Source organism: Trachemys scripta, chromosome 1, assembly GCF_013100865.1.
Source record: "Trachemys scripta elegans isolate TJP31775 chromosome 1, CAS_Tse_1.0, whole genome shotgun sequence".
NCBI classification, from domain to species: domain Eukaryota; kingdom Metazoa; phylum Chordata; order Testudines; family Emydidae; genus Trachemys; species Trachemys scripta.
Window position 1 is genome coordinate 59,137,639 of NC_048298.1, and position 26,991 is coordinate 59,164,629.

General features: G+C 42.4%; 1 protein-coding gene across 5 annotated transcripts in view; it reads left to right on the forward strand.

The window, feature by feature from the left end:
• The window catches only part of MON2 (MON2 homolog, regulator of endosome-to-Golgi trafficking), a 190,954-nt gene that overhangs the window by 115,896 nt on the left and 48,067 nt on the right, over window positions 1-26,991 (forward strand). For 3 of the 5 annotated variants that reach the window (XM_034770422.1, XM_034770386.1, XM_034770396.1), the window contains 7 exons: window positions 9,022-9,184; window positions 9,745-10,038; window positions 11,183-11,381; window positions 17,397-18,019; window positions 23,842-23,985; window positions 24,541-24,558; window positions 24,856-24,984. In XM_034770422.1, the coding sequence (XP_034626313.1) occupies window positions 9,022-9,184; window positions 9,745-10,038; window positions 11,183-11,381; window positions 17,397-18,019; window positions 23,842-23,985; window positions 24,541-24,558; window positions 24,856-24,984 (1,570 nt within the window). The remainder of the gene's footprint in view (window positions 1-9,021; window positions 9,185-9,744; window positions 10,039-11,182; window positions 11,382-17,396; window positions 18,020-23,841; window positions 23,986-24,540; window positions 24,559-24,855; window positions 24,985-26,991) is intronic. The other 2 variants (XM_034770405.1, XM_034770412.1) reach the window with 1 other exon arrangement.

Consider the following 26,991-nt stretch of genomic DNA (forward strand, 5'->3'; position numbering starts at 1 on the left):
GCTTCTAAGAAGGTGGAAAAGAAGTGTTACCTTCCTGTGAAAGGGTTTAAATATCTGTATATGCACCCTCCAGTGGCGTCACTGGTCTATCTGCCATTAATGAAACGGACAGGCAGGGCAAAGTCAGTGGCATGCCAAAAAACAAAGACACCAAGAGACTAGACAAAGCCCTGTCTGGGATGATTTAGTTGGTGTTAGTCCAGCCCCCTGCTCAAAGCAGGGCCAGGTGACCTCCTGAGGTCTCTTCCAACCCTGGTATTCTATGATTCTATGGACTTACTTGACAGAAAGATTTATTTGATGGCAAGCCTGCAATTTTGGATATCTAACCACTAGGCCCTGTTAGGCAGGTACAGTTTTAACCTGTGGGACTCCCTTAACAAATTCAAGGAGGCCCTCCCACAGGACCGAGCTCAGGAGTTCACCACTTGAGTGGATGAAGGCACAGTGGTGGCAAGGGGAGTCCTTCAAATGGCCGGGGACACTGCTGACTCAGCGGCCAGTGTGGTCACCTCTGTGTTGGTCATAAGGTACAGCTCCTGGTGGCAGTCCTCTGGGTTATCCCATGAGATGCAGGCCACTATACAGGACCTCCTGTTTGAGGGGGATGGGCTCTTCTCCAAGCTCATGGACTTGAGACTCCATGGCCGTAAAGACTCCCATGCACCCTCCACTCGTTGGGCCTTCATACTCCTTAGCAGGCCAGGAAGTCGTTCTGCCCTCCGCCTCCACAGTCTAGGTCCTCGGGTACTCCCCAGCTGAGGACCTGCATGGTCTTTCCATTTGTCTTCTGAGCCTGGCCCTTCCAGGAACCAAGGAGGCCAGAAGCAGTCATGTTGAGGTTGCACTCGAGGACGACACCCCAGTCACCTCCCAGGATCCACACTCCCACGCTTTCCTCTACTGCCTCTGCCCCTTCTGGTCGGCCTGGTCTCAGCTGACCTTGGACTGTTGAGTGCTCAAAGTAATATCCTCAGGTTACACCAGGGGTCTCAAACTCAAATGACCACGAGGGCCACATGAGGACTAGTGCATTGGCCCGAGGGCCGCATCACTGACATTCCCCCTCGCTGTCCCTGGCCCTGCCTCCACTCCACCCCTTCCATAAGGCCCCGTCCCTGCCCTGTCTTTTCTCCACCTCCTCCCCTGAGCGCGTGGCTCCCCGCTCCTCCCCCCTCCCTCCTGTAAAGTGCTAAGCGCCTGCAACAGCTGTTTGGCGGCTTGGCGGTGGGAAGCGCCTGGAGGTAGGCAGGAAAAAAAAAAGAGTAGTATAGTATTAAAATATAGTATGCTATTAAAAGTCAATTTATTAACTTTTTTATTAACTTCTTTAACTGTAATGTGAAAAGTCAATGCAAATTTTGACAATCATTTCATTTTTGGCCACTTAGCTGGCAGTGTTTGGCATCAACCAAAGCATCAATATTAGGTTTGATATCCTGAGACGAAACCAATCTCAATGTTGCTTTCAAATGTTCATCAGTGAGCCTTGACCTTAACACAGATTTGTTAATCTTCATGGAAGAGAAAAACTATTCACATATATATGTACTTCCAAACATTACCATTATCCTTGCGGAAGCAGAGAATAACATGGGAAATCTTTCTTGTGAAAGAAACCTGTAGAATTCTGGAATTCCAGCATCAGTATACTTCTGCTTCAAAATGGTGTCACACTGAAGCTCCACTAACTTGGTCTGCATTTTCTCTGCAACATAGTCAATTTCAACAGCAAATGGTGTGGAAAAAAGTTGAAAATGTGGTTCAAGTGCCTTGAAATCTTTAAACCGCACTGTTTGTGTCAGTTAGAAATGATCTCTGCATATTCTTTCAAGAATTTGGGTTCAACTTTTTTCCTAAGGAATTCAGAGTCGAGAAATGAACCAAATTGCCAGCAGTCAGCTGTTTCCCCCACAAAGTAAGTTTGACTTTGAATGACTTAACACTATCATACATCTGTGTTATCACCTGTTTTCTATCTTGAAGTTTCAAGTTCAGTGCATTCAGGTGATCAGTTACATCTGTTAAAAAAGCAAGGTTGCAGATAAAAGTGAAATCAGCAAGCTGTGGAACCTCCTTGTTTTTCATTTTCATGAAGGAATCAATCTCCTCTCTATGTGCAAAAAAAAAAAAAGCTTCAGAACATTTCCACGACTCAGCCATTTAACTTGAGTGTGATACAGAAGTACCCCATATTCGCTGTCCATACTTGCTAGAAAAGAAGTGAACTGTCTGTTGTTCAGCTCTCGTGCACGTATAAAATTAACAGTTTTAACAACTACATCCATAACTGCCTTCATTTGTAGACTTTTACTACACAGGGCTTCTTGGTGCAAAATACAATGTATACGGGTGAAGCTAATGATATATTGAGGCTGTTCAGTTTGGTCTTCAATAATCCAACCACACCAACATTTTCAGAGCACATTGATGGCGCGCCGTCCATAGCCAAAGATACGAGTTTGTTCCATGGCAGCACAGCTTTTTCAATGCACTCTTCCAGTCCTTGAAATATGTCAGGTCCCGTTGTGGCACCCTTCAGTGTTGTTAAGTCTAGCAGTTCTTCAGTTATATTCAAATTGCAATCCACACCTCTAATGAACACTGCACATTGTGCGGTATCTGATACATCTGTACTCTCATCGAGCAATTGAAAATGCTTCGATGTCTTTTGCCATTTGAATCAATTGTTTTTGCACATTATCAGCTAAATCCGTTATCCTGCAGGCAACTGTCCTGGCAGACAAGCTTATGCCTTCAAAAACTTTCTTCCTATCAGGACATAAAATTTTGCTGTCCTTCATAAGACATTCTTTTACAAATTAGCTTTCTGTAAAAGGTTGCGATGATTTAGCTATCATTTCGCTTATCACAAAATTTGCTCTTACTGAATTTTTGCTAGACTTAGATATCAGAGGGGTAGCCGTGTTAGTCTGAATCTGTAAAAAGCAACAGAGGGTCCTGTGGCACCTTTAAGACTAACAGAAATACTTCTGTTCGTCTCAAAGGTGCCACAGGACCCTCTGTTGCTTTTTGCTAGACTTGTTAATCCCCAAAAAGAAATTTCTTTGCTTGGCAAATGCTGCTTTAAGTTGCTGAAGTTTTTCCTCTCGGATTTTTCCAGTGAACGCATCATATTTTTCACGATGCTTCGTGCCATAGTGCCGACGCACGTTATACTCCTTGGGAACAGCAATCACTTGCTGACAAATAAGCCATTGAATTTTATCTTTTACCTCTGTGAAAAAATAAAAATTCTCCCATTTGTCTTGAAAAACCCTTTCCTTTCATGAGTGTTTTTTTTTTTTTTTGACAAAGTCATTTGCAAGCGGTTTTAATAAAATATATACACACAGTAAAGCCTCCCCACTGGACTGGGTGCACCACCACTCCACTCCTGCTCTGCCTCTTCCAGGGGTGGCAGGTTTGTAGAAATTTTGGTGGTGCCCAGAACCTGCCCTCCCCCAAACTCCGCCCCCACCTGCCTAAGGCTCTGGGAGGGAGTTTGCGTGGGGGAGGGGGTTTGGTGTGCAGACTCTGGGATGGAGTTTGGGTGCTGGCTCCAGGCTGGGGCAGGGGGTGGGGGGGCAGGCTCTGGGATGGAGTTTGGGGGTAGGAGGGGGTGCAGGGGTGAGGGCTGTGGGGCTGGGGATGAGGGATTTGGGGAATTAGAGAGGCTCGGGGCATTGGAGAGGCTTGACTAGGGCAGCCTGCCCTGGCCCTAGTGGAGGGGGGCACTAGGACCCCGCGGCAGCAGGTGATGCTGGAAGCCGGCAGAGCCGGTGGAGTCAGCATGAGTTGCAGGCTCCGGGTCGGTGAGGGGGCAGCAAGTGAGGCCAGGGGATACTCGGGGGAGGTGCGTGGGGGCAGCGGGCAGGGCTGGAGGAGAGACCTGGCCCCAAACATTGGGGAGCAGCGCGTGGGGAGCTTAGCTGCCATATAAAATAACTTGGGAGTGGGGTTAGGGGAGTTGAGGGGAGACAGGCAATAACTGGGGGGGGAGGGCATGCAGGGAGCTTGGCGGGCCGCAGGGAAGAGCTCCGCATGTTTGAGACCCCTGGGTTACACCTTGCAGATTATGGCCGACCTTCCCTTCCACCCCCCTTCCCCATCCCTCTTCATGGACCCTTCTCACGAACAACTCCTAGTCCAAGAAGTTGAGAACCTCCTGCGCTTGGGGGAGGTGGAGGAGGTCCCTCAAGACATGAAAGGAAAAGAGGTTCTATTCCCGCTACTTCCTAATCCCAAAAGCAATAGGGGGCCTCAGACCCATTTTGGACTTGCGTCGTCTCAACAAGTCTCTCAAAAAGTTGAAGTTTCGCATGGTCTCCCTGGCCTCTATCATCCCCTACCTGGATCCGGAAGACTGGTACGCTTCCATCCATCCTCGATCTGAAGGATGCATATTTCCATTTTCCCAGGGCACAGGTGCTTCCTTCGTTTTACTCTGGGCCAGTGCCATTTCCAATTCACAGCATTGCCATTCGGTCTCCCATCAGCCCCAAGAGTGTTCAAGAAGTGCATAGGACTAGTGGCTGCTTACCTGAGGCGCTGGGGTGTTCAAATTTACCCATATCTTGATGATTGGCTAATAAAGGGTTGGTCTCGGGTTCCAGTGCGACAGTATCTCGATCTTGTTTGTTCCACCTGTCATGACCTGGAGTGATTGTTAAATGAGAAAAGGTCAACCTTAATTCTAGTACAAAACATAGAGTTCATTGGAGCAGTCATCAACTCTACTCAGGCCAGAGCCTTCCTCTCCGAGGCGCATTTCCAAGACATGGTGGACCTCATCTCATGCATGCAAGCAAGCACATCCTCTTACTACCGCTCACATCTGCCTGCACTTGTTGAGCCACATGGTGGCCTGCACTTAAGTGGTTTGCCATATGAGGCTCCGCCTCAGACCCCTGCAGACGTGGCTGGCGTTGGTCTACATCCCCAACAGACACAGCATGGACCATGTGGTCAGGGTCCTAGACCACGTACTGTCGTCACTCACCTGGTGGCAGAGTCCTGTATTGGTGTTGGAGAGAGTTCCCTTTGCGGCTCTATCCCCATCGGTGACCCTCATCTCTGATGCTTCAGATCTGGGCTGGGGAGCCCACCTGGCCAATGTCAGCACGCAGTATCGTTGGTCGAGTCACGATTGCTCCCTAACATCAACATCAAGGAGCTCAGAGCAGTTCGCCTGGCCTGCCAAGCCTTCTTACCTCACTTAAAAACAGGTCCAGGTCCAGGTCCTGATGGACAATACAGCGGCTATGTTCTATATCAAGCAGGGTGGAGCCACACCATCTGCCCTTTATGATGAAGCCTTCAAGCTCTGGAACTACTGTGTACAACATGGCGTCATAGCCGCTCACCTCCCTGGGGCCAGGAATGCTTTGGCAGATCACCTCAGTAGGACCTTCTTGTCTCGCTACGAGTGGTCCCTCCACCCAGAAGTATTCAGCTCCATCTTCCAGAGGTTGGGGGATTCCCCAGGTGGACCTGTTCACATCCACGCAGAACAGGAAATGACACGTTTTCGGCTCAATTCGGGGAATCAACAGAGGCTCCGTGTTGGACGTTTTTCTGCTCCAGTGGTTGGGGGCTCTGTTGTACGCCTTCCCTTCACTGCTGCTGATTCACATAGTCCTCATGAAAATCAAGCAGAGCAAAAGTGATCATCATAGTGCCGCTTGGCCATGCCAGCACTGGTTCAGCACGCTTCTGGACCTATTGGTGGCTGCTCCATTACAGCTGCTACTCAGGCCCGACCTGCTGTCTCAGAACCGCAGCAGTCTTTTGCATCTGAACCTGGCAGCGCTGCACCTGACTGCTTGGCTGCTGCATGGTTAAATGCAGAGGAGCAGGAATGCTCAGCCACTGTCCAGTAGGTCCTGTTGGGAAGCAGAAAGCCCTCCACCGGAATGACCTACTTGGCCTAATGGAAGTGGTTTGCTTGTTGGACCTCCGATAAAGGTATTCGGCATGAGTGGGCCTTGCTGCAGTTGATCCTGGACTACCTCCTGCATCTGAAGCTCCAAGGCCTCTCCCTTTCAACTATCAAAGTCCACGTGGCCGCTATTTCGGCTTTCCATCCACTGCTCGAGGATTGGTCAGTTTTTGCCCAGGACATAACTGCCAGGTTCCTCAAGGGCCTCGAGCGCCTCTACCCGCACATCAGGGACCCTGTTCCACAATGGGATCTGAATCTTGTGCTGTCATGGCTCACGGGACCCTCCCTTCGAGCCTCTGGCTTCCTACTCTCTCCTCCTGTCCCGGAAAGTCATGTTCCTAGTTGCGATAACATCCGCCCACTGGGTCTCTGAGATTAGGGTGCTTACCTCAGAACCACCCTACATAGTCTTCTACAAGGACAAGATCCAGCTGCAGCTGCACCTGGCTTTTCTGTCCAAGGTGGTCTTGCAGTTTCATACGGGCCACGACATTTACTTACCTCTCTTTTTTCCAAAGACGGACGAGGAGTGTAGGTTGCATTCCCTAGACATCAGGAGAGCGCTAGCCTTCTACATTGAAAGGACCAAGTCAATTCGCAAGTCGCTGTGACCGACAGGATGAAAGATCGTTCAGTGTCCATTTAAAGAATTTCTTCTTAGATCACTGCCTGCATTCACTGCTGCTATGATCAGGCAAAGGTGCCACCTCCAGCAATTGTAACCACCCATTCAACCAGGGCATAAGCCTCCTCAGCCTGTCCAGGACATCTGTATAGCGGCCACCTGGTCGTTCGTCCACACATTCTCGTCCCGTTATGCACTTACCCAGCAGGCCCGGGACGATGCTGGCTTCTGTAGAGCAGTGTTACAAGCCACAAGACCCTGAACTCTGAATCCATCTCCGAGGATACTGCTTGTGAGTCACCTAGAATGGAATTGACATGAGCAAGCACTCGAAGAAGAAAAAACAGTTACCTACCTTTTGTAACTTGTTCTTTGGGACGTATTGCTCATGACTGTTCCATTACCCGCCCTCCTACCCCTCTGTTGGAGTTGCCGGCAAGAAGGAACTGAGAGGACATAGGGTTGTCAGCACCTAATATACCAACGCATGAATGCAGCACTCAAGGGAATGGTACAGACGACCCTACAGATACCGATAAGGCAAAAATCTCCGATGGCTGTGCATGTGGGCACACACATACCTAGAATGGAGTGGACATGAGCAACACATCTCAAAAAGCAACAGTTACAAAAGACAGGTAACTGTTTTTTCTCTTACTTGTAGAGCTTGGTAACTGAAAACAAACATTTATTCACAGGGCTCAGCCAGTATAGAACTGATGCACCTCTGTTCAGACTACACTCTGGACCTTTTCTGTATTTATGTTCTGGATTGAGCCATGCTTCTGTAATCCAAGCATGGTGAACTCTAGATCAAATACTAGGGAAGCTCCAGAGTGAAGCTTGAATACAACTGTATATAACCTACACATAGCCTATGTTGATTTACAGTATTTGCACAGATGAATGGATGAATTTCCAAAGGAACCCTCTGAATATTAAAAGTGGAAATTATAATATGATTCACTTTCCTTTTCTTAGGAATTCTGTACCCGTCTCTACCATAATACAGTTATACACACACACAATTAGCTATTTCAAATGTCTCTTTACTGAATAACACTCCAAAGATAAACTATTACAGCACAGCAGTTACAGCGCACCCTTGCTAGACTAACATCACTAATTAGAGAGTTATTTTCCTTTAAAATGAAGCATATAACCCTGGCCTAAACCCTAAAATATATTTATATTTAAACCTCACAGAAAATAGTCATCGGCACTTCTGACAATCAGAGGTAATCTTCTTTCTTATAGTCTCACCGTAGGTATTATATTGACAATTAGATAAAACAGTTGTACCACATAATCAATTGTTTCAGCATCCACAATACAGAGCGTGCACACAACTTGAAATAAGGAAAAAAACTGACAATTTCTGTAGCTGTTAGGCTCAAATGGTGTCTTTGATTCAGTGATGTAGTACAGCTCATAAAGGAGTTGACTCCAGTCTGCGATTCCTCTTTTATGGGGTTTTCTAATCTTAATCCCACTGATTTCTGTAAAATTACAGGAACCTTTATTTAGAGCCAATCCATAGATTGTCTGGGTTACCCCTGCCAGCTCCATTTTCTCCCTGCAAGGCTGAGCTGGATCTGACTGGACTGGATCTTCCAGCTTCTAACTAAGGGCATATGTGTGTATGTGCAGGAATGTCTGCCCTTAACAAAGACTTCCACATCAGCTTCAAAACAGCTACTGTGCATGGATAACTTCTGTACACTTTCTAGTGTGCTGAAATAGCATCTACTTGTTTGAAGCCACTCAAGTTTCTGTACGACCACTTCGTCTTTGACTGTTTCCATGACGACTCAGAGCAAGTAGAAACAGCAGCTTTAATTATAGCAATAATGTTTTTGGTGTAACCCCGTAAAATGAAAAGAAAAGAGAAGAAAGGGGGTTACATGTTAGACACTCTCTCCTGCTACATCCAGTTGCTTAGCTGCATCCTGTCATTCCTCCTTGGTTTCTTCCTTTCCTGCCACTTTCTGCAGGCCAGTTCGGTCTTGCCACCTAATTTAGGGTTTATATTGCCAAGGATAAAGATTTATTATAGAATGTTAGCTAACAAGTTCTAAAACTCCAGTTAGACAAGCAAATTGTATCTCAGCATATGAAAGCTGGCAGCGTTGGGGGAGCCTGTGCTTCAGCTGTCTAGCCAACGTGCTAAAGTATAACTTGCCTTCTCTGCCTTAGAATTTAGAATGTGCTAGCTAACTCATTCTTAAGAATAACAAAACAAAAAAAGTCCACACCAAACACAAAATCCACAAACATCTTTTTTCCCCAGTTGGGACAAATCCTAAATGTATTTCAAATTTTGCTTGACTCTAGAGCAAGTGTGTAAATCCGATTATCCTTCTGTAGTAATGTTGCATCCTGGTGCATAATAATAGAATGATTTGTACCCTCTTAAAAAAAATAACATGTACCTTATTTCAATTTCCTCAAGAGAGTCCTTAATACGGACTGCATTCCAGTGTCTTCAGTTGGTTGTGACAGACTTCCTACCAACAATGCCATGCACTTGCCTACAAATAGTTGTTGAAGTTGCAGGAAGCTTTGGACTTCACAATCAAGAACTAAACATTAGCCTAACATCAATTGGTTTGCTGGTGAGTTTAATTTGCATTCAAAATGAGGATTAGTGTGGCTTTTATTTAATTAATTTTGTTAATGCTAGTTAATGTCTCGACTGTTATCCCGATAAAGGCCGGAAACTGCATGTCATTCTCTCATAAAACTCCCACTGAAGTCAATGTAAATGTAGTGATAAGAATTTGTCTTTAAGTAAATTATTATTGAAACAAACATGATTATGTAAAATGACTGGAGTTGCAGAGATATGACGATTATCAACATTTTTAGTAGAAACATTATAGATTTTAATAATCCTTTTCTGATGCTTCAGTTTGTATATATCTGTGTCTTGAGAGCCTAAAAACTGAAGCCTGGAAATAAATACAGTTCTTGATATTCTGTTTGTAAGAATAATTAAATGTAATCCTTCTCTAATCAGTAGAACTAAGAGTTGCTTAGGACCTATTTTGCAGTACACCTTAAAATGGGCAAATTAGAAAAACTGCTCCTTCACAATCAGAGCAATTATCAATATGTATTTAAATATTTATTTTTCCATACATAAAATGTGTTCCTACATTTTTTTTGTTTGTAGTGGAATATTTCAGATTATTTCTTCCAAAGAGGTGAAACCATTGAAAAAGAGCTGAACAAAGAGGAAGCAGTATTGCAGAAGCAGGCAGAAGAGAAGGGAGTGTTGTTAAACCGTCCTTTCCACCCAGCACCGCCATTTGACTGCCTTTGGCTCTGTCTCTATGCCAAGCTGGGGGAACTCTGTGTAGATCCACGACCTGCAGTTAGAAAGAGTGCTGGACAGACATTGTTTTCTACAATTGGTGCCCATGGAACTTTACTTCAACATTCAACATGGCACACAGTTATATGGAAGGTACTAAGTAAAAAGCTGCTGTAGAATACAGCATCCACATTTTGGTAGCCTCCGTCTCTTACACATGTTTATTGTAATACCAGTTTTAATTTGTATAGGATTTTTAAAGATAATATATAATTTACACACACAAAGTAGCTAGGAACTATTTTATCTTAAACTTTCTTAAAGCTTCCAGATGGTTTCTTTTCCCTTCTGTGCTGCCCTTAAGCCAACTTATCACCATTTTTACATCATCTTGATTTCCCCACCCTACACAAAAGTTCTCATGAAATTGACACCAGTATTTCAGTTTGTATTCTCTGGTCTTGGACTGTTGTATTGGTCATTCTTACACTGTCCACACAGATAGATGCATGATTCCTTTGCATAAAATTTTAGTGCCCTTTGTGAGAGCAGCATGGCCAACAAAGACCCAGTCTTCCTTCTACCTCAGCTAGAAAGGGAAGACATGGATCTTGTTTCTACTTGAAAAAATTAAAGCAACTTCCTTTTCCCGGGGAAGAGCACATGGAAAAAAGTAATTCCTTACCCATGTGACTGGGATGATCTAATAGGAGGCTTAGCTTTTCTGCCACTTCTGTTTCTGACCCTCTCCAGCCAATCAAGCCTATGTGTAAAAATCCCTTTGCCTAGAACCTGGGCAGACTCCTTGTTCCTTGTGGGACTCATGTTCCACTATGATCATACCTAGCTTGATTCTGCTGTCACACATGCCATCTGCTTGGCACTTCAGACCTATTGATCTCTTGACATCAGCCAATCTAAAAGAGAGACAAATGCACATACCTACTACAGAGGCACTTCATAGGTTTCTCAGATTTTCTCTGGGAATGGAGCATTGTCAGTGTGTTGGTCTTTTATTAGCATTAAGGATATTCTCAAAGTTTCTGATCATGGTGATAGTGGCCCTTCATCTCAAGATCCATGTGTCAGCCTATCCGATCAGCTGGCTGATTCAGGTACCCTCACCTCCACAGGTGCTGGGAAGGTTGTGTGAAATAGAGGAATCCTTCGGGTGCCTTCTGGGACTTAACAGGGAAAGGGAGAAAATGTGCGCGATTTTATTATTTCCTTGTTACATTTACATGAGTTAAAATATGTGACTGAAATAATCAATGCATCCTTTTTCTGAATATCGTAGGTTCTGTTTCACCTGTTGGATAGGGTTAGAGAGTCTTCCACGACAGCTGACAAAGAGAAGATTGAGTCAGGAGGAGGCAATATTCTCATTCATCATTCAAGGGATACAGCAGAGAAACAATGGGCTGAGACATGGGTATTAACATTGGCCGGAGTAGCGAGAATATTCAACACTAGGAGATACTTACTACAACCTTTAGGTAGGCTCTCTTAATGTTTGAGAAGTGGGGTTTTTTTGTTTTTTTTAAACTAATAAAACTTGCTCGGACAATTTCAGTGCTGGCAATTGGCTCACTAGATCCCAGTTCTGTCAAATTTAGCAATTCAGATATTTAATATTATTGCCAGATGTTGTAATGTAACTTTTAATTTGTTTTGTGATAAGGTTTTTTTTTTTTTCAATTAGATCACTGGCAAAGTATTTAATCTTATAGCTATGTATTCTATAGTATGCTTTGAAACGTGATAACTCATAGACTCATAGACTTTAAGGTCAGAAGGGACCATTATGATCATCTGGTCTGACCCCCTGCATGCTGCAGGCCATAAAACCGTCCCTACCCCTTCCCTGGACTCTGCTGCTGAAGTCCCCAATCCTGTTTTAGGTGACTTCAATTGGCAGAAACCCTCCTGCTAGAGATCCCTGCCCCATGCTGCGGAGGAAGGCGAAAAACCTCCAGAGGCTCAGCCAATCTGCCCTGGAGGAAAATTCCTTCCCGACCCCAAATATGGCGATCAGTAAGACCCCGAGCATATAGGCAAGAGTCACCAGCCTGACCCCTGTCAGCCATTATACAATTTACCTACCATTTCTTGGTTTTCCTTGACTACTATGTTTTACCATTAAACCATTCCCTCCATAAATTTATCTAACTTAATCTTAAAACCAGACAGGTCCGTCGCCCCCACCGTTTCCCTCGGAAGGCCGTTCCAATATTTCACCCCTCTGACGGTCAGAAACCTTCGTCTAATTTCAAGCCTGAACCTCCCCACGGCCAGTTTATATCCATTCGTTCTCGTATCCACATTAGTACTAAGCTGGAATAATTCTTCTCCCTCCCTCGTATTAATCCCTCTAATATAGTTAAAGATAGCAATCATATCCCCCCTCAGCCTTCGCTTTGTCAGACTAAACAACCCAAGCTCCTCTAGTCTCTTTTCATACGACAGGTTTTCCATTCCTCTGATCATCCTAGTGGCCCTTCTCTGCACCCGTTCCAGTTTAAGTTCATCTTTTTTAAACATGGGAGACCAGAACTGCACACAGTACTCCAAATGAGGTCTCACCAGCGCCTTATACAACGGAAGCAGGACCTCCTTATCCCTACTAGATATACCTCGCCTAATGCATCCCAAGACAGCATTGGCTTTTTTCACCGCCACGTCGCATTGTCGACTCATAGTCATCCTGCGGTCTACCAGGACCCCTAGGTCCTTCTCCTCTTCCGTTACTTCTAACCAATGCGTCCCCATCTTGTAACTAAAATTTTTATTAGTCATCCCCAAATGCATTATCTTACACTTTTTACTATTAAATTTCATCCTATTCCTGATACTCCAATTCACAAGCTCATTCAAGTCTCCCTGCAGGATATCCCTATCCTCCTCCGAATTTACAACGCCTCCCACCTTCGTATCATCCGCAAACTTTATCAGCCCACTCCTGCAATCGGTCCCGAGGTCAGTTATAAATAAATTAAATAAAATGGGTCCCAAAACCGAACCTTGAGGCACTCCACTAGTAACCTCCCTCCAACCCGACAGTTCACCCTTTAATACGACCCACTGCATTCTCCCCATTAACCAATTCCTTATCCACCTCTGGATTTTCATATCGATCCTCATGTTTTTCAGTTTAACCAATAATTCCTCATGGGGTACAGTATCAAACGCTTTACTGAAATCCAGGTATATTAGGTCCACCGCATTTCCCTTATCTAATAAATCCGTTACTTTCTCAAAGAAGGAGATCAGATTCGTTTGGCACGATCTGCCCTTCGTAAAACCATGTTGTAATTTATCGCAATTGCCACTAACCTCCAGGTCCTCAACTAGTTTCTCTTTCAGAATTTTCTCTAACACCTTGCACACTACAGATGTTAAACTAACAGGCCTGTAGTTACCCGGATCACTTTTTTTCCCTTTCTTGAAAATAGGAACCACATTAGCTATTCTCCAGTCTAACGGGACCACCCCCGAGTTTACAGATTCATTAAATATTATCGCTAACGGGCCTGCTATAACTGTTGTGGAGCCTGTAATCCCAGGTGCTCAGAATTAGAATTCTTAAATACCAAGTGCAGCTACATTTAATATTAATTCTATTATTCCTGACTCCAGGTGTCAAATATTTGTTAAAATCATAATTTTGTAAGCATTTCTTGAATCATTGCCAAAAATGCTGGTTTTTCCCCTCATTTGCTGAGAGAGAATTCCTAACACAAAAAAAACATGTTCTGTAGTCTCAAACTATTAATAGGCCCTGATATTTTAACATTTATATGTAGCTTGACTTTTAAGCTGTATTCTTGTAAAGTTTCCTAAATCCTTCACGTGAGCATCTGAGTGAACTAATTAATGGAGGGGGGGAAATTGGGTGTCTGGGGCGTCCACTAGCACATTCAATGATGTACATAATTTTAAAAAAGGAACAAGGGAAATTTATTAAGGAAAAAAATTGAGACTCATTATGAAGTGGAAGAAATTGAAGATTACACTCTTTCAAGTGATTCCTCTTCCTCTTTATCCATCCACTTTCCCTCTAATAAGGACATGTTATTTTAGGTCAAATTATTTGATTGGCATCTCTTCACTAGCTGAAATTAATAGTGCTAAGTCCATCAGTTCTTTTTCCTTCTAAATCTTTCCTTTTCTCTCCCCTCACCATTCTTTTTGTTTCTTCTCTTATGTTTGCTATTCTTCCCCCCCCCCCTTTTTTTTTTTTACGCTCCCTTCTCTTCTCTTTTGCTTTTTTCACCCTTTCTTTTCACTCTGCTTCTTCACCCTCCTTGTAGCTCTCTCTGGCATTCCTTACTTATTCTCCTCTCCCTTTTTATAACAACTCACCATTTTGGAATTTGCAAAGTTATTAGCTATATAAAATAGGATTAATTAGCAAGTGCTGACACTGCTTGAACTGTACAACCATGTGTAACATACATAAGCTTACAGTCTAACATAGACAAAATGTTTCAGTTGAGTTAGGCTTGTACTCATAGAGGGGTTCTAAGTTAATGAATTGCAAAAGGAACTTCATTTTCTAAGTACTGTAAAGTGTGAAATGGTATTTCATAAATACATGGAAAAATGATAGATTTAAGAAAGTATATAGGTGGTGAAAGGTAATTTCAAGCTGTGTTGATGAATTTTTGCCATCTACGTGGTCACATTGCCATGACAGACTATGAGAAAAGGTAAAAGAAAAGAAAAACAAAATTAATATTTGATCTGCTTGTTTCCTTTTAATTAATTTTAATTGAATGTACCAGGCTTTGACTACATGTGATATCCTGCAAATTCTGATATAGTAGAAATAGTCATTTGAATAAATGTGGTGAAATATGTGTACTATGAGGTGTGAAGTTTTCATGATTATTTTCTAGTCGTGTATTTAAACTGCCTAAAACCAGATTTAAGATTGCCTACATACTAGTGATTTATGAGTAAAAACATTGCAGGGATATTGTAATTAAAACAACCCCAAACATTGTAAACACTGAAAATTCAGAGTTAAGGTTAAATTTAATAGAAATCCATACATGTTAAGCAGTGGAAAGGTACAGTTAAGGCACCCAAACAACCTTCACTTCCTCCTGTAATGACAAAAATTGAAAATCTTAATGTGTCCTTAAAAGTCAGTTTAATCTGTGACTACAAATAGTATTATGCGCTACCAGATCCCTAGCCATTCAATATGCTCCTACGGTTCTCTTGATGATACAAAATTCCATGATAATTATACCTTCAGGGAGTCATGGGCATGTTGTATAGTAGCCAGATATTGAGGGAGTTACTTAAGAGAGATAGGCACTACTCTCTAACTTAATTATGTCAACTAGAAGCACAATCACTAAATTGGAAATGAATGGAAATACCTAAAATGGTTTCTTGGATTAACAAAACTTTGAATATATTAGTTACACAAAACTTAATTTAGTAAATGAAATGGGAACTATGGAAAGATTAGGGGGGTTGCTAATGAATATACTGAGAGAATAATTCTGCTGTTAAACACGGCATTTGGTCTTCCATTTTCAGTTTTCCATGGTAACTCGCTTGTTCCAATTCTTTATGTATACTGTAGCAGGGAAATGAGGCCAGAATGCTCTAGACCAGGGGTCCCCAACTCGGTGCCTGCCGGGGGTCTAAGTGCGCCCGCGTACTGGCTGGCGGACGAGCATCTGCCGAAATGCTGCCAAGAAGCAGCAGCATCCAGAGGTGTCGCCGCCAAAATGCTGACATCATTCAGTAACCCAATAAGATAATTCTGACCCTGCGTCCTTTATATACATTTAACTCCTGTTGAAATCAACGGACATCTGGGCTTCAGCTTGTTTCCTGCAGGGATCAGAAAGGAATTTTTTCCCCTGATGTACAATGGCCAGACACATTGTGTGTGGGAAGAGGGGAAGGTTCTGGCTTTCTCTGAAGCATCAGAGATTGGCCACAGCTGGAGACAGGACACTGAGTGGGGTGGATCAGTACTCTGAGATAGTACAAAGAATCCTATTTCATAGATGCCTGGCTGGTATATCTTGCTCACATTTTCAGGGCCAAACTGATCACCAGTTTTTGAGTTGGGATGGAATTTTCCTTCAGATTGATAGGGACCTTGGAGTTTATTCAGCTTTCCTCTGCAGCATGGGGCGTGTATCGCCTGCTGCAATATGTACATATCTCAACTAATCAGTTCCCTGCCATTGTAGGGGCCTTGCATGTTCCCTGCAACAAGTTTAGGGCTTATCTACACTACAAATGCTTTGCTGGTATAGTTACGGTAGCAGAGCCCCTTAGCGAGATGCATCTTGCAGAAGGAGTTTTTCTGCTGGCATAGCTAAACCATCTCCCCAAACAACATGAGCTATACCAACTGAAGCCCTCTTCTGCAAGCATGACTACGTCTACACTGTGGGGTTTTCTGGCATAGCTGTGTTGGCTATGGGTAAGGCTATGATTTGGTCACGGAAGTCACGGAACCCGTGACTTCCAAAGACCTCCCTGACTTCAGCCCTGTTGGCTGGTAGCTGCAGGGTCCCGCAGGAAGCTGTGCAGTGCCCCCAAGCTCCAAGCCGCCGCGGGCAGGGCAGGTACCCTTAAGCTCACCAGCTGCAGGTGTGTGTGTGGGTGGGGGACGACGACACTGAAATGCTTTAATCTAACTAAAATAATTGGGCGCAGTATAGGATTATCGGGGTGAAATTTAATGGTCTGAGATGTGCAGAAGGTCAGACTAGATGATCTATTCAAATGGTCCCTTCTGGCCTTTGACCCTATGAAAACGATGGTATGTATAATGCTAACAGGATCAGTTCCACTATTCAGGATAAAGAAAATGCATTTCCAATCATGTAGTGCAACATGTAGGTAGCAGATTTGGTATAAACCAGTGATATTCAGACTGAGGCTCACGAGCCACAAGTAACTCTTTAATGTGTCTCCTGCAGCTCTTTGCAGCACATGATATTAAACATTGTGTGATTTAATTATTAACTAATAAGGATGCTTTTACTATGTTGTTAACCAATTAATTTATCAACTTGCACTAAGATATTAACTTAATTGCTGTGAGAATACCACCTTCCTTTGAAAGGTAAACCTTATATACCTTGAAAGGTTTACCTTTCAAAGGAAGGTATTATTCTCACAGCAAAAAAATATATATATATTTTTTTCTGTGAGAATAATACCTTCCTTTGAAAGGTATATATAATAGCTAGTACTATAGCAAATTAAACAATGAACTCACATTACTGTGACCCTTTTGGGTAATATTGATTGCTAATTTGGCTCTAGAACCACTGAAGTCTGAGTGTCACTGGTATAAACAATGATATAATTCTCCTTTATGTGTGTGCATCATTTTTGTTCACAAGCTGATTCTTTCTTTCAGAAAGCAGTTAAAGGCAGGTACCTTTCCCCTCCTCCAACTCCTATGAAATGAAGGAGCAAAAAAAAAAAAAGCCTCAAACTGATTTAACCTTTTTGTTTGTTTATAGGAGATTTTTCCAAAGCCTGGGATGTTCTTCTTGATCACATCCAGTCTGCAGCACTCAGCAAAAACAATGAAGTTTCCTTGGCTGCTCTTAAAAGTTTTCAGGAAATTTTACAAATTGTCTCTCCTGTCCGAGACTCAGAGAAACCTGATACACCACCTGCTATTAATGTGCCTGCCCTCCTAGGGGCAATGACTGCTACTGGTCTGGGCAGATCATTCATGAGAACTGACTCTATAGGAGAAAGAATTGGAAGATATAATGAATCTGAGCCACCTATAATAACAGATGAGATTGAAGATTTAAATCTTTGGTGGGCTGCCTGGAACACCTGGTATAGGATTGGCTCAGAAAGTACAAAGCCTCCAATTACTTGTGAGAAATTGACTTTCATACCCAGCCAACCTTTTCTCACAGCTTTAATTCAGATATTCCCAGCTCTCTACCAACACATCAAAACTGGTTTCAGCATGGATGATCTCCAAAAGCTTGGTGTCATTTTACATGGTGCTGTTTCAGTTCCAATCAGTTCTGATGCCTCCCCTTTCATCCTGCCATCTTATACTGAAGCAGTTTTGACAAGTTTGCAGGAAGCAGTGCTTACCGCTTTAGATGTCTTACAAAAGGTAATAATACAGCTTTAGATGTGCTTTGAAAGGTAAACCGTACTATGTATTGGTTCTTTTGCTTTGCCACCTGCACTATGTTAAGTTAAATTAACCTTAGTTGCCTAGTTATTTCTGGGTTTGTAATGTACTATTCTTATGTAAAAGATAATTTTGCTCATTTTGAAGAACAAACAGAACCAGAAGCATAGAATATCAGGGTTGGAAGGGACCTCAGGAGGTCATGCAGTCCAACCCCCTGCTCAAAGCAGGACCAATCCCCAGACAGATTTTTTGCCCCAGATCCCTAAATGGCCACCTCAAGGATTGAACTCACAAAGCTCACCTTGTCTCCTGTCCTTACTACACTAGGCTTCTTGCCATTCAGCAGCTCTATATTGACATGAATGGTGTAATCTTTAATAAAATCTCTTCTGTATCACTATGAAAATACTTAATATTCAGTGCTGTATGTTCAATAATTTGCTTTCTTGACTTAAGTTTTAGCATTGTTGTTAATGGGATGAAAATGGAGTGGAGGCAATACACTCAGCCTCTGCGGGGGCAGCTTTTCTTACATTATTCACTCCAGCAAAGTCTGGAGGGATGGTGATCCTAATTTAAGGACTTGCAGTTGTGTAAAGTGGAGGGAAAAAAGCATCAGTTCTCTCTTCCTCTTTTCCTCTCTTCACAAATCTACTCTGTAACAAAAATACTAGTGCTTTGCTGCAGAAATTCTTATCAAAGACCTGGTCCCTGAAGAGCCCCGTTCATTTAAGTGAAGAGTTTCTGTAATAGAGCTAAAACACAAGGCAACAGATAAGGGTGATCTGTATGTTCAGATCATACAACTATTATGTGAAGGAAACAATCTATTGATTAAATTAGTTATATCCAGTAGCCTTGATTTTCTTTTAAAATTTATCACTGATTAGATCTTGTTGCTCATACCTTTTAAATTGAAACCACCTGTCAGCACTTTTTCTTAATGTGCTGCAAAATGAGAGCTATGCTTAAAAAGTAGAAGGTATGGGCAGAAATGAAATAATCCTCCAGGAACTTTCCTGCATTTAAAAGAAATATTCTGGGTGGAGGAAAACAGCAAACTACTGTACTTCATCCTACCAATGCACCTTTTTTTCTTTTTAGAACTGAAAAAATATTCCTTTGCAAAAGTAACTGTCCACATATTCATTCATATTTCCTTTCATTCATATTTTGTCTCTGTCTCTCCTTACACACACACACACACACACACACACACACACACACACACACACACACACACACACACTCTTTCTAGGTTTTAAAAAACCAAACTGAAAAAACATGGTATATAGACACGCACGTGTTTCGTCAGCAGAGTTGAAACCTTTACACCCATCAAACAGACCTCCGCTACTTTGATCTAAGAAAGTAGGTAATAGCAATAGTTAGGTTATCATCCTGTATGTGGACCAGCACTGAAAGGGGAAAGGAGACTTTGGCAGAGGGTTTCACAGACATTTGCTGTCAGTAGAGGAATGAGTACACTCAGGAATCTTGGGTTCCATTCCAAGTTCTGGAGGGGAGTGTTCTCTAGTGGGCATAGACACATATCCCCCCAACCTTGAATTTTTCCGCTCAATCTCCTCCAGCTTGTCTCTGTCGAAGTCCTGTCTCTTCCTCAACCCTGGTTTCTCATCCAAACCCCATTCTCTTCACTTATCCAGTCAGTCTCCGGTCCTCAGACTTCTCACTCCAGATCCAGACTCCTAGCTCAGCAAATCCTAGTCTCATCCGTCTCCCTCCCCCGCCCCCCCCCCCCGTCTGCTCCCCCAATCAGTCCCAGTCTCCTGCTCACATCCTGATCCCTCATTCAATCTGTATTTCTCCCTTATGCTGTCTTATGAATGAATATGTGGACATTTCTGCCCATACCTTCTGCCCAAACCCTCCCTGTTTCTCTCCCCGAATTCAAGTCCCAGTTTGCTGCCCAGCCAGTCCCAGTCTCATCTCCACAATTCCCAGTCCCAGTTTCCCTCTCCTGCCCCCCCCCTCAAGTTCCTAGTCCCAATCTATTCTCACAGCCCCCCTTACAGATACAGCTCTTGTCCCTTTTGCATCAGATAAGGCAGTGTTCTCCAGCAGTCAGGGCATAGCAGGGGGTCATTCAGAGCAAAGGAGAAACAGGCTTTCTGTTCTCAGTTTAACTGTTTGGACCTGGATTAGGCATGGTCCAGAGCATCGCAGAGCTGCAACTACAGGTAAAGTCCTGTTGAGCTCCAGGCTGGAGCATGTTCATTCTGAACAGAATGTTCCAAGGAATTTAGCTGCTAAAATCTATGTCTCTACTGAGCATGTGCAAATTCCAATTTTTCAGAGACTTATAACTTGGCTAAAACTGGGCAAATTTTCACAGGGATAGCAAAAGTCACACCGTGGTCACACAGTTCCTCCCATGCCCTGGTTAGATTTCAAGACCGTGCTCTAGAGCATGGGGGTGCTAGACCATTTCAAACAAGAGGTCAGTAGAATTTTTTAACATGGGCAAAACAATAAATTTTTCCCTACCCTGGTTCTCAGAAACAGCCATACCGTTTTGGATGAAATTCCTCTACACACCACTCCCCCCAGTCCTCTCCCCCCCCCAAATAACAATAAACACTGTTTTCAGTTACTTATAACTTTGTCAGACTTTAACCTTTTGGCCTAAAATTTTCCATGCTGGATGTCTTTCTCAAGCTGATTATTTGATTATTATTTATTGTTAGAAAGTAGTAGAAGCTGGGGACACTGCATCATATATGTTCTCACACGAGCCACACCACTCAAAAGCAGTTCATGAAAACATAGGAATGACCGTGGAAAAAACTATAAATGTAATCCTTGGATATATAAAAAGGGAAATATCAAATAGAAATAGGGAAGTGAGAGTGGCTCTATATCCAATATTGATTAAAAACACTACTAGAATACCGTGTCCAGTTCTGATGTCCGTACTTCAAGAAGGATGTGGAAAAGCTGGAGAGAGTTCAAAGGAGGGCCACAAAAATGATCCAAGGGCTGAGGAACAAGCTTTAAGATGTGAGGCTTAAGGAGCTTAACCTATTCAGCTTATTGAAGAGAAGAGATGACTTGATCACTGGGTATAAGGACTTGTAAATGGAAAATGTGGGCTTTTCAACCTGGCTGACAGGCATAACAAGATCCTATGGCTAGAAGTTGAAGTTAGATAAACTCAACCTTAAAATAAGACAAATTGCCTAACTCTGAGCGTTGTTAAACATTTGATTAGCTTATCAGAGTAGGTGATGGACTCACCATTGCCTGAAGTCTTTAAAACAAGATTAAATGTATTTTTAAAAGGTATGCTTTAATACAGTTTTTGGAAGAAGTTCTGTGACCTGTGTGGTTTTGGAATCTGACTTCCCTACGGGGATATCTTTCCTTCCTGGGCCATGGGGAGAACAGGATGGCCTTAAGATAATGACTATAATCAAATCTTATACTTCAGAGCTTCAGACAGTCTCCTGCAGGGGTAAGAGAGAATTTTTTTTCGTGATGCACAATTGACCAGATGTATTCTGTTTGTTTGTTTTGCCTTTCTCTGAAGCATCAGAGATTGGTCACAGCTGGAGGTGGGACAACCGATGTGGAGGACCAGTGTTCTGAGATGGTACAGGGCATTCTTTTTCTAGATACCTGGCTGGTGTGTCTTGCTCACATGTTCATGGGCATACTAATCACCATTTTTGGCGTTGGGAAAGAATTTTCCCCTGGTTAGATTGGCAGGGACTTTGGAGGTTGTTCACCTTCATCTGCAGTATGGGTCATGGTTCACTTCCTGGGATCATCTGGGCGTATCTCACCTAATCAATTCCCTGCCATAGAAGAGGCCTTGGGTATTGATGGCACTGTGGTCTTGTCTGTTCTCTGTCTGTGATGCACAACAGTTTAGTTTCCTGAGGATTGACATGTTGTAGTCTTAACTACAGTAATGGACTTAATATAGGGGTGTCTGGGGAAAATATAATGGCTTGTGATGTACAAGTTATTTCTTATATGGAAATTTAAAAACGCTGCAGATCACTTACATACTTGGGGCTTGTCTTCACTACCCGCCTGGATCGGCGGGTAGAAATCGATCTCTCAGGGATTGATTTATCGCATCTCGTCGGATGCGATAATCAATCTCTGAATCAACGCGTGTACTCTACCAGCCCAGGTAGGAGTAAGCGCCATCGACGAGGGAGCCGCAGCGGTCAATTTGCCGCCGTCCTCACAGCACGGTAAGTAGGATCAGATACGTCGAATTCAGCTACGCTATTCCCATAGCTGAATTTGCGTATCTGAAATCGATTCCCCACCCACCCACCCCCGGAGTGTAGACGTAGCCTCAGTCATACTCTGCAAGACTACTTTGTAGTTTCTAATGTCTTTGATGGTATCTGTTTTGGATTATTTTCAAATACAGTTCCCCACTGGAGAACCTTTGATAGTTTTTGGACATTGACCCAAAATATATTGATTTTTTTAAATATTGTGTACATTCTCTCATGATAGATGCTTTGGAAAATTTAACCCAGTGTGCCCAAATGACTTTGCCTTCTCATTCAAAGTCTGTTTCATAGAGTATTTTTCACTTCTTCCTTTCTAGATTCCCGTGACTGATCAATGTGTGTGTATATATGATTTGTTTTTAAAACCTAATAATCCTATTTTTTATTCTTATGCATTGTCTTCTTTTAACTTATCAAAATACAGTGAAGGACTGTCACTCCAGTGCACCAACGTCCATCAGACTAAATTATTAAATCTACAGGATATCAAACATTTTTGTTTAGACTAGTGGTTTAGTGCCACACCGATCAGAATTCAGTGTTTGAGCTTTATCTCATGTCCTGAGGTTATTAGGTGTTTGAGAACTGTGATGGCTGCACAATCCATTTGTGTTGGGAGAGGGAGTGTTTCATTATTTAGATGCTCCTTTGATTGCCTGCAAGAGCGTTACAGTCATCCCCGGAGATAGAATTAATGTGACACAGGGCCTTTTGTGGAGTAATAAAATGGAAGGAGTCTTCTAACATGGAGAAGGGCTTGGAAAACCCCAAGGAGGAAGGGGCAAGACATTTGATGTTAAAGAAAATTAATGGAATAACTTTATGGGATCATTGGCTTCTGCTTTGAAAATAAATGTCTTGGCTTTGCCTCAGAATTTATATAGCAGCAGGAAGTCGTCATCCTGTTCTGTTCCATTGACATCTTCTAAGTATATCTTAACTAGAAAGCCCTGTATTATAAAGCTGTATTATGGTTCTTAGTTCTGTTTAAATCTTCCATATAGTCCTCATTTGATGTACATTCCTTCTTAAAATGTATCATTTTTGAACTACCAATTAAAGCCTTGTGATGATGACTTCTTGCAGTGTTAATTGTTCCTCAGAGTAGGACTTCAAAACACTATGGCACAGGTCAACAGACAAGAAAACTTACACAAAGACACAAATTTTATTACTATGGCATCATGCTTGTTGAGTCCAGTTTCAGCTTAATCCTGCAGCAGCCATCTTGCATTTATGCCACCAATCTGTTGTCACAGCATTTACTGTATTGTCTCAAAAAATTAACATTATGATAACATAGCAAGAGCAAACATGGATTAAACAAAAATAAACATAGCAAATATGGCCAAGAAATTGCTGATAAATCTGCATTTATATTTTTGTAAAGTATATTCCGAGAGTATATTGCACCAATATTAAGAGCCTCTTTAAAAGCTCTTAATATTGGTGCAATTCTTAAATGCTGAAATTTCATGGGGTAAATATTGTATTATAATGTTTGGCTTTTGGTTTTTATAGGCCATATGTGTAGGTTCAGAAAACATGCAGATAATGTATCCAGCAATCTTTGATCAGCTTTTGGCATTTGTAGAATTCTCCTGTAAACCGCCACAATATGGACAGCTGGAAATGAAACACATTGCAAATGCAAAATATAATCAGGTAATTTCTTAGGTATCATATCTGTTCTGTTTTGAATATATCATCTTGTGAACAGTCCTTTCAGCTTCAGATGGATGTGGCTTACCAAGACACATTCATTTTCCCCCATCTGGAAAAACTTTCTGTACATCTTGTGCTATCAATTAATTTATTATTATTTAGTTTTTGCAGGCATTTTCATCCTCTACAGAAATTTTCTTTCCTATTCAAACTTTCCATTCCTCCCTAAAGGAAAAGCTTTTAACAAACATCAGACACAATAAATCTGAATCTTCCCAGGGAATCCAACATAACTATCTTGCTTTGTTTTATATTAAAAATTTAATTGGACTTAAAGTAACCTTATTTTGAAAAATTCTTCCACGGTAGTGGACAATTTTTGAATCTTGTATGCTGTGGAGAAATAGAACACAATAAAATTTCTTTAAATCCATGCCCATACTGATGGTTTTCAGTAAGCATGAAAATATAATTTAATATAATTTGAGGTAATTGTTATATATGTATTAATTTTTCTTATTCTGTTTGTTCTGGTACACAATGGAATCCCACTAGATACAACTATTTGCACCGGTGAGTTAAATTTCCTTAAGATTGTCCTAATATAGTAGTTTTGCATAAAATACAACACTTGACCTACTAAAAGTTACCTTACCCAAATCTATTTCAAGCTCTCTTACTCAGAATGTTATGTTTTTTTCTTCATAAACTATTTTTTGCTTGGATCAAAACTGTTACATTATGAAATATACAGTATTCTTGAGAATCTTGCATGCGTTAAAACAGGTAAATGTAAAATGTAAGTTTTCTATTACGTAACTAGTGTTTTTTCATGTTTTCTTCAGTAGTGTACTAATTGTATTTTTCTAGGCAGAATGGGTAGCATTGAATTACGTACCATTTGCTGAGAGATCTTTGGAAGTTGTGGTGGATTTATACCAAAAGACTGCTTGCCACAAAGCTGTAGTTAATGAGAAAGTTCTTCAGAACATTATTAAGGTAAAAAGTTTTCATTCTGTTTATGAACTAAAGTAGTGACTTTTATTTGGAGCCATTAGGGAACAGTGTAGATAGTACTGTCATGGGTTTCCCCCGGGGTGCCACATGAAACTGGGGTACCACTGAGTCCTCTGACCCACCAGCCTAGGCTCCCTCTCACTCTGTGCTGCTTTGACAAGCTGCAGAGCCATTCCTGGTCCTATACTTCCACCAGCATTCACACAGGTAGGGACACATCCAGCTGCAGTTACATGCAGGCTCTCTGACCAGCCTCTGCATGAATCAACAATGAAAAGGCTACAGCCAAAATAACCACAAACCTTCCGCCTAGGACCCCCTTTCCCCCATGGGAGTATAAACCCAGAATTATACCATCCTGTGCTGCACAGGGAACTGTACAACGTAAGGTCATAGAGGGTCTCCTCCCTCCCACCCCACCCCCAAAAAAATGTGGAGAGGAATATGCAACAGCCTTTGCCCCTTGAGCTACAATTTCCCATGCATTTTGCTCAGTCACTGGTTTAGATACAGCAAAAACAAGTTTATTAACTACAAAAGATACATTTCAAAAAAGAAATAGATACATTTGTGGAGGATAGGTCCATCAATGGCTATTAGCCAGAATGGGCAGGGATGTTGCCCCTAACCTCTGTTTGCCAGAAGCTGGGAATGGGTGACAGGGGATGGATCACTTGATGATTACCTGTTCTGTTCATTCCCTCTGGGGCACCTGGCATTGGCCATTGTCGGAAGACAAGATACTGGACTAGATGGACCTTTGTTCTTACCCAGTATGGCCATTCTTATGCTCTTATTTAAGAGAGAGCACACAGATCCAAGCAGATTGCCTAGTAAATAAACAAAAATGCAAACTAAGCCTAAGATACTAGAAACATAGGATACGAATTAGCAAATTTTCACCCAGGCTGATGATACACACTGGCTTCAGATTCTTAAGGCACAGGCTATACTTGCTTTGCAGCTTGGAATCCCCAGGTTTTCATACACAGGCTAGAAATCCTTTTAGTCTAGGTCCAGCACTTCCCACAGTTCAGTTCTTGTTCCTTGGATGGTTCCAGGAATCGTCTTGTGTGGTTAATGAAGAACAACCGATGATGTCACTCCCTGCCTTATATAGCTTTAGCATATGGTGGGAACCCTTTGTTCCAAAACCAGTTCCCAGACAGTTTGTCGAAAAATACAGACATCCCGAGATGGAGTCCAGATTCATGTGGTCTGGTTACCTGCCCTTGTAGAGTCATAGCAGCCATTACTTAGAGCAGTCTGGAACGTTCCCAGGAAGACTTCTCCTAAGGCCTACTGTTTTTCCTAATGGCTCATTACCATAGAGTCATAGACTTAAAGGTCAGAAGGGACCATTATGGTCATCTAGTCTGACCTCCTGCACAATGCAAGCCACAGAATCTCACCCACCCACTCCTGTAATAAACCCCTAATCTATATCTGAGCTATTGAAGTCCTCAAATCATGGTTTAAAGACTTCAAAGTGCATAGAATCCTCCAGCAAGTGACCTGTGCCTCACGCTGCATAGGAAGGCGAAAAACCCCCAGGGCCTCTGCCAATCTACCCTGGAGGAAAACTCCTTCCCGACTCCAAATATGGCGATCAGCTAAACCCTGAGCATGTGGGCAAGACTCACCAGCCAGATACCCAGAAAAGAATTCCCTGTAGTAACTCAGATCCCACCCCATCTAACATCCCATCACAGGCCATTGGGCATATTTACCACTAATAGTCAAAGATCAATTAATTGCCAAAATTAGGCTATCCGATCATAGCATCCCCTCCATAAATTTGACAAGCTTAGTCTTAAAGTCAGATGTGTCTTTTGCCCCCACTGCTCCCCTTGGTTGGCTGTTCCAGAACTTCACTCCTCTGATGGTTAGAAACCTTCATCTAATTTCAAGTCTAAACTTCCTGATGGCCAGTTTATATCCATTTGTTCTTGTGTCCACATTGGTACTGAGCTGAAATAGTTCCTTTCT